The sequence below is a fragment of the Hemitrygon akajei genome, chromosome 6 (assembly GCF_048418815.1).
Source record: "Hemitrygon akajei chromosome 6, sHemAka1.3, whole genome shotgun sequence".
Taxonomy (NCBI): Eukaryota; Metazoa; Chordata; class Chondrichthyes; order Myliobatiformes; family Dasyatidae; genus Hemitrygon; species Hemitrygon akajei.
The window spans coordinates 154,366,844-154,380,364 of record NC_133129.1 but is presented as its reverse complement, the minus strand read 5'-3'; the positions used below and the strand labels follow the sequence as shown (position 1 = coordinate 154,380,364).

The following is a 13,521-nucleotide window of genomic DNA, read 5'->3' as shown; positions in this document are numbered from 1 at the left end:
AAGCAGGTTTTACGGGTTGCGCCAAAGCCTGTGAATAATAAAGACAGACCTTTGGAGACCTGCCGGCGAAGTAAACCGACCGAAACGATTAGTATTCGCATAAACTTTTGTAGATGCACCTAAGCTAAGATCACACCTCCGCAGTTTTGTTGCTGAAAACAATAAATAAATAGGTGGTTATTGAATTGAAGTCTGATGCTACAAGACTTTAAGATATTAAGATGTTAAGATATTAACTAAAGGGGCACTGTACTTGTTAACTGTTTAGATGCTGACTTGAATGTATAACTGTATTACTCTGTAGTGAAAAGAAAAGCTTCTGTATTGTATTAGATTCAAAATTTCTGTAAGACTGTACCACTCTGGGTTTTAACCGCTGGTAAAAACCTTTTTAAGAGGGGAGGTGTTATGATACCAGCCCCCTCCTTTGTGAGAATTGCAAGAGACCTAGTGAAAGGGGGGTCAATGACCCGAGAGAGAGAGCAAGAGAGAGAGAGAGACAGGCTGAATGGACACAGGAAATGGAAAGACAGCAACGTGCTGGATACCGCATTCCACTGGGACAAAAGCTGGCGACTGTGGCATTGTTCTCAGGAGACACCTGGGAACTGCAGACGTGCCAACTCGCAGGGACATTGTAAAGCCCTCGGGCAAAGTGGGCTGGTTGAGAGAGAGATTGCATCACCTGCAACCTGATTGACACCTGAGATCCCGTGAGGCAGTATAAAGAAGGGTCTGAAAGAGGACGACCCTCAGACGCACCAAGGAGACACCAAGAAGCACGATAACGCTTCCCGTGGGAACGGGAAGCCATTTTGAAATAAGCCACGTGCGTTAAATTCCGAATGCGGGGTTTGTGGCTGGAACCAACGGAAGATCGCTTTTATTTAACACCAGGGAAGCCAAATCCTCTGAGGCTGAGGATTTGATTCATAAAGACAACGGCAAGTGTTCTCTTTTCCTAACAATCTCTCTTCTCTCTCTCCAACACGTGAAACCAAAAAGGGAAAAGCCTGCAGACTTCAGAGTGACTCTTTATATTTCCAATTGGACTCAGTATTATACCCTAGACAACGAAAGAGCTTATTTCTGAGTGATTATTAATGTACCTGCGTTTTAGATTGAGTATTGACGCATGTTATCTGAATGTTTGTATTAACCTTAATTTTTGTGCCCCTTTATTAATAAAACGTTTGAAAATAGTAGCATCCGACTCAGCTGATCCATCTATCTTTGCTGGTAAGTTACCTGGTTACGGGGTTTTCATAACACAGCCAATTCAAATACGCCCACTTCATTCTGACACTTTGCCTCCTGCCAGTCAGCCAATCTTCTATCCAGGTAAGTATCTCTCCTGTTATACCATAGACTCTTATCTTGTTAAGCAGTCTCATGTCCAGCACTTTGTCAAAGATCTCCTGAAAATCCAAGTAAACAACATCCACTGACTCTCCTTTGTCTATCCTGTCTATTATTTCCTCAAAGAATTCCAACAGATTTGTCAGTTAAGATTACCTCTTAAGGGAACTATGTTGACTTTGGCATACTTTATTATACACATCCCAGTACTCCAAAACTTCATCCTTAATAATAGACTTCAACATTTTCCCATCCACTGAAGTTGGGCTAACTGGTCTATATGTGGAGTGACATTTTCAATTTTCCAGTCCTTCGGAACCACTCCAGAATCTAGTGATTCTTGAATGATCATTAATAGTGCCTCCACAATCTCTTCAGCTACTTCTTGACTTATCTACCTTTAGATCGTTCACCTTAATCATAGCAAATATATTCACTTCTGCCCCCTGATAACTCCTGAATTTTTGGCATACTGCTAGTCTTCCACAGTGAAGACTGATGCAAAATAATTATTCAGTTCATCCACTATTTATTTGTTCCCCCATTTCTGTCTCTCCAGTATTATTTTCAGGGTCAAATATCCTCTTACCTCTCTTTTACTCTTCAAATATCTGAAAAACCTTTAGGTATCCGCTTTTATATTACTTGCTAGCCTACCTTCATATTTTATCTCTTTTCTCCTTATGGTTTTTTGGTTGCCTTCTGTTGGTTTTTAAGAACCTCCCAATCCTCTAACTTCCCAATAATTTTTACTATGTTACATGCCCTCTCTTTTGATTTTATGCTGTCTTTGTCAGTCACGGTTGCCTCATACTCCCTTTGGAGTACTTCTTCATCCTTGGAATATATCTATCCTGCGCCTTCCTATTCACCCCCCAGAAACTCCAGCTATTGCTGTTCTGCCATTATGCCAGCTAGTGGCCCCTTCCAATCAACTTTAGCCAGCTCCTCTCTCATGTGTCTGTAATTCCCTTTACTCCACTGTAATATCTGACTATCTTCTTCCTCCCAAACTATAGCACGAATTATATCACAATATGATCCCTGCTACCTAAGGTTTCTTTAGTTTAAGCTCCCTAATCAAATCTGTTTCATTACACAGCACCCAAGCCAGATAGTCTTTTCCCTAGTGGGGTCAACTACAAGCTGTTGTAAAAAGCCACCTCATCGGTATTCTACAAATTCCCTCTCTTGGGATCCAGCGCTAACCTGATTTCCCCAATCTAGCTGCATACAGATATCTACCATTACCATTGTAACATTACATGTGCTTTCTATTTCCTGTTGAAACTTGTAATCCCACATCCTGGCCACTGTTTGGTTGCCTGGATTTAACTCCCATCAGGGTCTTTTTAACTTGCAGTTTCTTTTCTCTACCACAAGGATTTTACATCCCACGTTACCTCTTTCTGAGGATTTGATTTCAGTTTTTCCAACAGAGGCACCCCTCCCCCTCTGCCTACCTGCCTGTCCTCTCAATACAAGCTGTTGTTTGACAAGCTCCCAACTGTGAACTTCCAGCCATGGCTCAAGATGCCCAGTACGTCATACCTGCCAATTTCTAACTGCAGAACAAGATCATCTCCCTTATTCTGTAAACTGTGTGCATTTAAATGTAACTTTCACTCCTATATTCATCACTCTTTTTGATTTTGGTCCCTCGTTACATGGTAACTCTTCCCACTCACTGCAGTTTTGCCCTATTATTAGCCTGTCCTTCCTCACAGTCTCACTACACACTGCATCGACTTGTATACAAACTGCTCCATCACTCCAGTTCCCATTCCCCTGCCAAATTAGTTTAAACCCTCCCCAGTTCTTCAGGGATGATGGTGGCTGATATGAAGCATGTGGGGACAACGGCCTGGATGAGCAAAGTGTTGAAGATGTCTGTGAAGACATCAGTGAGTTGGTGTGCACGCTCCCTGAATAGCTATAAAATGGTTGAAAATGTTGACAAGCTGGCTAACCCAACCTGTATTTTAGGCTTTAATTAGGTAGGTCTGTCTGGCAGGATTTACTGGAAATCATGTGGAAATCACATATCAAGGATCTTACCTTGTGTAGAGTTGTATTCACTTGTGTATGGAAATAAGGTAGACCCTGAACAGTATAATAGTAAGTTCTTTTTAAGGGATTTTTGGAGCTTCTCCATGGTTTGGGTTACGATCTGTGCCTGGCAATCTTGATGTCCCTTTATGTCTCATTGAAGTTTTAAAGTGTTAGGTCTTCCTGGCAGCTGAGGACTGATTTGTTACGAATACACAAAGCACTGATGCTGACTGCTAATGGCTGATAAATACAAATATTAATGGCATACAACCTTGAGCTTGCATTATTAGTGAAGAATCAAATAAAGAAGTCTGAGGTTTGTTCATTTGGTGTAATTAGTTTAGATATGTAACTGTAGTTAAAAGTTGAATTAGATCTGTAGCTAAGAATTTAAAAAAAACTTGAGTTACTAATTTCTTTGTTCTTTTAGTTAATAGCTAAATAAAGTTAGCTATTTGTGTAGTTCCGTCTTATATTGCTGACTCAGTCATAGAGTCAGAAAGCATTAGAAACAGGCCATTCAGCCCATCTAGTCCATGCCAATCTGTTTTCTGCCTAGCCCCATCTAGCCACACAGGGCCCAGACTCCTCCTTACTGGCTTATCCATGTACATATCCAAAATTCCCTTAGGCATTGCAATTGAACTTGCATCCAAAACTTCCACTAGCAGCTCGTTCCATACTCACATGACCCCCTGAGTTCCCCTTAAAAAAAATCCCCCTTTAATCTAAATTTATGAGTTCTAGTTCTGGTCTCACCCAACCACAAGGGAAAAAGCCTGAATATATTTATTCTATCTATATCCCTCATAATTTTGTATACCGCTATAACATCTTCCCTTGTTCCCCAGGGAACAAAGTCCTCATCCATTGAACCTTTCCTTATAACTCAGGTCCTCCAGTCCCAGTAACACTGTAAATTTTCTCTCCTCTCATTCAGTCTTATCAATATCTAGATATCTTATATTCTAATAAATCTTACTGGTATCTTGATCCCTTATGAGATCTTATTGATATTAAAGATATTAGCATGGACAGAAGATTGGCTAACTGACAAAGGTGGCTACAAGCGGTGAATCTGTGGAATTCATTGCTGTGGAGACCAAATCATTGGATACATTTAAAGTGGATGTTAATAGGTTCTAGCTTAGTAAGGATGTCAAAGGTTATGGGCAGAAGGCAGAAGAATGGGGTTGAGTGGGAAAATAAATCAGCCATGATCAAGTGTTGGAGCAGAATCGATGGGCTGAATGGCCCAATTCTGCTCCTATATTTTATGGTCTTACCTTTCCTGTTGGTGGGTGACTGGAACTACACATAATATTCCAATTTTGGCTTCAATAATGTTGCATACAATTTCAACATAACATTCCAAATCTTGTAGTCAGTGCTCTGATCTATGAAGGCTAATGTGCCAAAAACTTTCTTTATATATTGTATGTAATTAGTTTTACTACAACAAGTGTATGGGACATTGGAAAAAAAAGTTGAATTTCCCCATGGGGATGAATAAAGTATCTATCTATCTATCTACAGATACATAAGTCAAGGAACACTCCCTGATACGTATTCCCAGATTCTTTTGTTGTACTGCACACTTCAGTGCCCTTCCATTCACAGGTAAGTGCTACCCTGACGTGTTCTGCCAAGACAAATCAAAGGAAATCTGAGCTCTGGTTAGACACAGGGTCTTAAAAGCATAGTACTAATCTCAGAAAAATAGGGTGAAATTTGGAAAAAGAAATGCTGGGAATACAATAGGTCAGGCAACAGCTGAGGAAAGTGAAACAGAGAACTGCAAAGTTTCTCAGACCAGAAACATTAATCATCAGTCTCTTTTTACTCAGATCCTGCCTCGGTCATTAGTCAATCTAATACCACTAGTAACTTATTTCCAATAGAGAAAAAATACATTGATGCAAAGAGTGCATGGCCAACTTACTAATACATTCTTTTTAACAAATGTCCATGGCAAGTTTCACCTTAAAATGAAAACAGAAAAGACTGGACAACCTCTAATGACCCTCTATCTTTTCTTAGGAAGAAGGACCAAAACTGTGCACAGTACTGCAGGTATGGCCTTGCCTACACTTCAAACAATTGTAACAAAGCTCTCCTATTTCTGAACTCCAACGTTAGCCCTCTTAATAACTTGCTGTACATGCCTGCTAACATTGTTATGATTCACAGACAACAACATCTTGATCATTTGGTATTTCATTTATTTGGGACCTTCATTTACAGACAGACAGACATACTTTATTGATCCCGAGGGAAATTGGGTTTCGTTACAGTCACACCAACCAAGAATAGTGTAGAAATATAGCAATATAAAACCATAAATAATTAAATAATAATAAGTAAATTATGCCAAGTGGAAATTAGTCCAGGACCAGCCTATTGGCTCAGGGTGTCTGACACTCCAAGGGAGGAGTTGTAAAGTTTGATGGTGTTACGTACCCCGTAACTGGGTCACTTACCAGCAAAGATAGAGAGGTCTGTTGAAGTCTGATGGTACTATTTTTAAAAGTATTTATTGATAAAGGGGCACAAAAATAAGATAAATGCAAACATACAGATAATATCGGTCGTCAATACTAAATCTAAAAGCGCGGGTATAATAATAATCAATGAGAAATAGCTCTATCGTTGTCTAGGGGATAATGTATTGTCCGATGGAAATATAACAGTTCAAGCTGCAGCATTTTGGGTTTAAGAGAGACGGTTTAAACTTGCCCAGGTCTTTTATGATGCCAATCCTTTGAGTCGGGGGAGTTGGTTTCCCCACTGCTAGCTAAAAGCCGTTTTCCGTGGTACCAGCCACCAGTCCCAGGCAACGGAACTGAACGCACGTGGCCTCCTTCAAATGGCTTCCCGCTATTACGGGATCGCTAGCGTTTCTTCTGGTGCGTCTGAGGGGCTGTTCCCGCAGACCCCCTTTTATCCTGACTCGCAGGGTCGCAGATGTCAATCAGGTTGGGGGTGATGCAATCCCTCCCTCAACCAGTCCACTTTGCCTGAGGGCTTCCACGTAGTACAGTCTTCAATCCACAAATTCGCCTTCCGGAGACAATGGCCATGTCCCGTAGCTTTACATCGTCGGGGGAACGAGACATTCCGCACGTCTCTCTCTAATTTCCTGGGCCCCCTGACCCAACCCAACAGTGATCTTGCGATTCTCACAAAGGAGGGGGCTGCAGGCATAACAATGGTCATAGGCAGGAATGATTTCCTATGACGCTCAGTGCTGCATCTCGGTGGAATGAGTCTCTGGCTGAATGTACTCCTGTGCCTAACCAGAACATTATGGAGTGGATGGGAGTCATTGTCCAAGATGGCATGCAACTTGGACAGCATCCTCTTTTCAGACACCACCGTCGGAGAGTCCAGTTCCACCCCAACAACATCACTGGCCTTACGAATGAGTTTGTTGATTCTGTTGGTGTCTGCTACCCTCAGCCTGCTGCCCCAGCACACAACAGCAAACATGATAGCACTGGCCACCACAGACTTATAGAACATCCTCAGCATCGTCCGGCAGATGTTAAAGGACCTCAGTCTCCTCAGGAAATAGAGACGCCTCTGACCCTTCTTGTAGACAGCTTCAGTGTTCTTTGACCAGTCCAGTTTATTGTCAATTCGTATCCCCAGGTATTTGTAATCCTCCACTATGTCCACACTGACCCCTTGGATGGAAACAGGGGTCACCGGTGCCTTAGCCCTCCTCAGGTCCACCACCAGCTCCTTAGTCTTTTTCACATTAAGCGGCAGATGATTCTGCTCACACCATGTGACAAAGTTTCCCACTGTAGCCCTGTACTCAGCCTCATCTCCCTTGCTGATGCATCCAACTGTGGCAGAGTCATCAGAAAACTTCTGAAGATGGCAAAATTCTGTGCAGTAGTTGAAGTCCAAGGTGTAGATGGTGAAGAGAAAGGGAGACAGAAAGCTTCAGAAAGCTTTTTGAAGCTAATCATCTACATTTAATTCCTCTTACTAAGTTCATGACCTCAGATTTTCCCACATTAAATTCCATTTGCCTAGATTTTGCCCACTCACTCAATCCATCAATAGGCCACTGCAATCTCAATGTCTCTATCATCTGCCCTTCCACCAAGTTTCATCACCCTGGTGAACTTGTATTCCTTACATTCTGTTCCCTCTCCTTGTATATAAACTTTAAATAACTGACAGTTAAGTAGGGACCCATGTGGTACTTTACCAATGCTCCTTATAAATTATCTAAAAAATTATTGTAACATTGTTTTCTGTGTGATAACCAATTTTCAATTCATGATAACATAGTTCCATCAGAACCATAAACTCTTATGCAGCAAGGGTTTTCTATGGCACCTTGCAAATGTCTTTTTTTTAAAAAAAGACCAAAGACTCCAAATTTACAGGTTCTTCTTATCTTCTCTGTTTGCTACATCTTCAATGAATTCAAGTAAATTTGTCAAATATGATTTGTTAATCCTGAAACTATATTGACTTGGTTTGATTACATGAAGCTTTCTGAAACAATTAGCAATTTTTTCTTTGACTTTTGGCCTTTGCCTCTTGCTAACTGGCATATAGTTCTGTGTCTTTTGTTTGCTTCCATTCCTATGTCAGGAGACAGGGAGTAGATTGTAATCCACTGTTCCACCTGGGTGAAAAACTAATTTTTCTTCTTTGGAAGGACAGAATTATTTCTTTTCAATTTTTCTTCCTTCTCCAAATATGGAACACACCTGAAGTTCAGGTATATGATCTATAGTATAGGTCTCTGCAAAAACTGTTGAAACCTGAGCAAGTTACATACGAGGAAACCTTTTCCATTTGGCATGCTCCAAAGGAATAAGCCAGGAGATCAGAGTGTAGTAGATCAATGTCTCAAATCTGACTCTTTACTCGAGAAAATATGCGGATGCTGGAAATCCAAGCAGAACACACAAAATGCTGGAGGAGCTCAATATTTTGTGTGCGCTGCCTGACACTTTACTCTTTTATTTCACAGTGGGGACTGTGTCAGAACATAAAAACTACATCTACCTCTACAAGTGTTTTTCCATTTTTTCGTCCTGATACATTTTTGGTTGTCTAAAGCAAAAGGCACAAAATACATCAGCACCCAATAACAGCACAGTATTTTAGAAACAATATGGACGCCTATGACCAGATCATCTTTAAATCCCCTCTTCTTTTTGACAGGGTAACATGTTTCTAATTATAGGTCACAAGAGTAGCTCCCAAGTAGTAGCTTGTTTAAAACTGTGATGGTAACACAATGATGGTGGCAGAGCTGCTGCGTCCCTAGGGACTGAGGGGGGTAGGGGTGCGATGGGGTGGCTCAGTCCTGCCCACAGGTGCTCCCTGTATAGAGTTTACTCACTTTTCTTGTGACCACATGCTTTTTATCAGGTGTTCCTATTCTTCCCATATGTGTGAGCTGCAAGGTTAAATAACTGTTTCAAATAGTGTGTAGGTGAGTACTAGAATCTGGGTGGGGGTTAAAGTTTATGATAATGTGGGAAGGATAGAATGAGATGTGATGTTTGCATGGTCTTCGTGGGTCAAAAGGCCTGTTTCAATGCTGCATAATTCTGACTCTTAGCACTATCATCATGTGTTCAGCTGCATGGAGGAAAAGAATTCTCCAACCTTGACGGTTGCTTGCAGATAGGTTCAAAACTGATCTTTTATTTAATTTTTCTTTGGAGATACAGAACAGACCCTTCCGGCCCAGTGAGCCACACTTCCCAGCAACCCACCTATTTAACACAAGACTGCTGTCTAATCATGGGACAGCTTACATTGACCACTTTAATCTGCTAACCGGTATGTCTTTGGACTGTGGGTGGAAACTGGAGGAAACCCCCACAGTTCATGGGGAGAATGTACAAACTCCTCAGAATTGAACTCCAAACTCTGGAACTAGCCAAACTGCAATAATGTCGTGCTAACCGCAATGCTACCTTGGCACCAATGGTAAACTCACACATAAACTAAAGCAAAGAAAAAACCAGCACTGTGTGCTAGAAGCAGAAAGAGATATTTACTTAAATGCTTGTTTTCTAAATTTTCCTTTCTCAAACTCAGGGAGGGACCCATAGTAGTATTTGTACTCAGCCTGCCCCTCAGTACAGTTCAATTGAAATACCAGGTAAAGTATACAAGAAGCACTCTACTTCATCACTGGTTTCCATTTCAAAGGCTAGTCATCCTACAAAATGACCTCATGAAAAAATGAAGATTTCTGCTCTTTCTCTATGTGAGAAAGCTAATGTAGTGAAAATTATGAACAGTTTTCCGATGTGAATTGATAACAGAACGCTGATGGATACCATCTAAACACATTTACTTACATCTCAAGCATCTCAAGTGCAGTTTAAGCCTAGCTTTGGACATGAAAGCACGATAATAAGCCACTATGCCGTCTCCTCATATAATTTACATAGTCTTTTGATTTTAAATTTTCTTAGCAGGACATACACTCACTGACTTTTAAGTGAGGAAACCAAAACATGAGAAATTCAGCTCCTCAGATCTTTAGAACCAGGTACGTAGCAACCTACAATCAATCTTAACGGACAAAATTTCATTTATAATTCAATAATATAATGAACTATTTTGACTTTTGCAAAGAATAGATGTTACAACTAAAGTGAACAGAAGCACATTTATTCTAACCATTTCAATGTAATTCAAGAGAGACAAACCAACATAACATACATTCAATTAAATACTAAACATATACCTACAAATATTTTTTATTTTCATAGACGTCATGTAGCTTTAAAACATGTGGATGTTCTATTAACTTCAGGATGGCAATCTCTCTTTCCACCTAAAAGAAAAGAGGGAAAAATAAAATTACACCTCATGAAATAATGAAGATTTCTGCTCTTTCATGAGGAGTTAGGTTTGTACACCAGCTGTTTTTGTCTTTCTTAAAGATAACACAAATATAACAATAGATAGAAATATTTCAGAACTGAATCAGCACCTGATTAAAAGCAACCTAACCACATCATACACAAAACTCATGTAATTTTTACAAAATTTTATTTTATAGGTTTCGTAAAAAAGACATTCTGATAGGAAGGATGCAAAACAATCAAATGTGCAGCAGTTTAATGTCATTTTTATTCATATTTTATCAAACATTATCCAGCCAGTTGATGATAATTTCTCTTAAAATAGTGGTTAGTCATTCAATAATACCTACAGCTTAAGAAAATAACTGCCTCCTACACATTTAACTGCAAAACGCGACTCTCAATATTATCTTCATGTATATAGTCTGCATACAATTAAAAGTTTGTTTTAAAACTCATAGAAAAATGACAAACTATCTGAACAGCTCTTGTGGATTATCTTTGCAACTCTTTCATGCATGTGGACAAGTCATAAATAGTCCTGCAGTGGTACTGATCCATTAAATGTGTATTGCATGATTTGTTGGTTACTTATGACCTTACTTCACAAATTAAGGACAAGAAAAGGTGACAACAGCGTGAGCTGCAAACTGAATTAGATGCAAAGATGCCATTTTTCAACTCAGACTGAATTTTTCAATCCAGTTAATGACTCTCCTGTAAATTTTCCTGTGGAAGATGTCAGCACAGGATGAAAGGTTCCAGAAAGAATGTACAGTGCCTATAAAAAGTATTCACCCCTCTTGGAAGTTTTCATTTTTTATTGTTTTACAATGTTGAAGCACAGTGGATTTAATCTGGCTCTTTTTGACACTGGTCAACAGAAAAAGAGTCTTTCACGTCAAGGATCTAAATTAATTACAAATATAAAACACAAAATAGTTGATTGCATAATTACTCACCCCCTTCAAGTCAGTATTTAGTAGATGCACCTTTGGCAGCAATTACAGCCTTGAATCTGTGTGGATAGGTCTCGATCAGCTTTGCACATCTGAATATTGCAATTTTTTCCCCACTCTTCTTTACAAAACTGCTCAAGTTCTGTCAGATTGCATGGGGATCGTGAGTGAACAGCCCTTTTCAAGTTCAGCCACAAAATTTCAATTGGATTGAGGTCTGGACTCTGACTTGGCCACTCCAGGACTTTAACTTTGATGTTTCTAAGCCTGTGTAGCTTGGCTTTATGCTTGGGGTTATTGCCTTGCGAGAAAACAAATCTTCTCTCAAGTTGCAGTTCTCTTGCAGTCTGCATCAGGTTTTCCTCCAGGATTTCCCTGTATTTTGCCGCATTCATTTTACCCTCTACCTTCACAAGCCTTTCAGGGCCTGCCGCAATGAAGCATCCCCACAGCATGATGCAGCCACCACCATGCTTCACAGCAGGGATAATGTGTTTTTTGATGATATGAGATATTTGGTTTATGCCAAACATAATGTTTAGTCTGATGGCCAAAAAGCTCAATTTTGGTTTCATCAGACCATAGTACCTTCTTCCAGCTGACTTCAGAGTCTTCCACATGCCTTCTGGCAAACTTAAGCCAAGATTTCAAGTGAGTTTGTTTCAACAGTAGCCTTCTCTTTGCCAATCTCCCATAAAACAGCAACTGGTGAAGCACAGTTGTTGTATGCGCAGTATCTCCCCTCTCAGCCACAGAATCTTGTAACTCCTTCCGAGTTGTCATTGGTCTCTTGGTGGCCTCCCTCAATGATCCCCTTCTTGCATGGTCACTCAGTTTTAGAGGACAGGCTGCTCTAGGCAGATTTACACCTGTGCCATATTCCTTCCATTTCTTGATGATTGACTTAACTGTCCTACAAAGGATATTCAGTGACTTGGAAATTTTCTTGAATCTATCTCCTGACTTGAGCTTTTCAATAATCTTTTTGCAGAGATGCTTGGCGTATTGTTTTGCCTTCATAGTGTAATTTTGCCAGGATACTGACTCACCAGCAGTTGGACCTTCCAGATACAGGTGCATTTTTATAATCAATTGAAACACCTTGACTGCACACAGGTCTCAAAAACAGATCTCCATTTAACTAGCTATGTGACTTCTAATAACAATTGTTTGCACCAGTGATGATTTGGTGTGTCATATGAAAGGGGATGAATACTTATGCAATCAATTATCTTGTGTTTTATATTTGTAATTAATTTAGATCACTTTGTAAATATCTGTTTTAACTTTGACATGAAAGATTCCTTTTCTGTTAATCAGTGTCAAAAAAGCCAAATTAAATCCACTGTGATTCAATGCTGTAAAACAATAAAACATGAAATCTTCCAAGGGGTGGTGAATACTTTTTATAGGCACTGTAGGTGGGGTATCAATGCCGATGTTCATTAGTACAGTCCTGTACAAGTACACATAGATAGTGCCTAAGACTTTTGTACAGTACTGCATATTGCTTAAAATAGGAAGGTGGGTGGGAAACAGAAATAGCTTTCTATTAGATCAGTAGTATTAAGTGTTATTTGGTAACTGGAAAGATGTAATATGCAGTACTCTGCAAAATTCTTATACTCTGCTATAGATATGTGCCTAAGACTTTTGCACAGTATTATACATTCAAGCTAAAACCAAGTATAGAAGTAAATCATTATGGAAATCTGTCAAGTAAAGGAATCATAAAAACATATGTCTTCATCAATCTTGGGAGATATTTCCTTTAGAGTACTTCATAAGGGATTTATTTCCACAGATCCTACTTTACTAGCTGAGTATTTTTATAATTTTTTGTTTTATTTACAATCATATACTGATCAAATTAACATAAATATTTGTGCACCATTAATAGCATGATCAAAAAGAAAACAGACCCAAAAATAATTATTTAGCGGCTTTAGCTAAGGAATACCGGACACAAATTCTGAATTCTACAGATGACACAAAAGAGACATGTTGAATTGGTGCCAATTTCTTGAGAAGCTGGTGAAAAGGGCAGAGAGATGGAAGGTGATATTTAATGCTGAGCTGTGGGAAGCGCCGTATTTTAATGGGAAAATGAGAAAAGTGATATAAACTCATCATCACTGTATGTTGTGTTGTATGACATGGGCATTCATGGTCTTGACCATGATTGTCCTTGGCAAATTTTCCTACAGAAGTGGGACGCCATTGTCTTCTTCTGGGCAGTGTCTTTGAAAGATGAGTGACTCCTGCCATTGTTAACACTCTTCAGAGATTGC

General features: G+C 39.7%; 1 protein-coding gene across 9 annotated transcripts in view; it reads right to left on the bottom strand.

Moving 5' to 3' along the window:
• Positions 1 to 13,521, bottom strand: part of brsk2b (BR serine/threonine kinase 2b) — a 948,417-nt gene that overhangs the window by 411,917 nt on the left and 522,979 nt on the right. For all 9 annotated transcript variants that reach the window (XM_073049611.1, XM_073049613.1, XM_073049614.1 and 6 more), the window contains exon 3: positions 10,155 to 10,240. In XM_073049611.1, the coding sequence (XP_072905712.1) occupies positions 10,155 to 10,240 (86 nt within the window). The remainder of the gene's footprint in view (positions 1 to 10,154; positions 10,241 to 13,521) is intronic.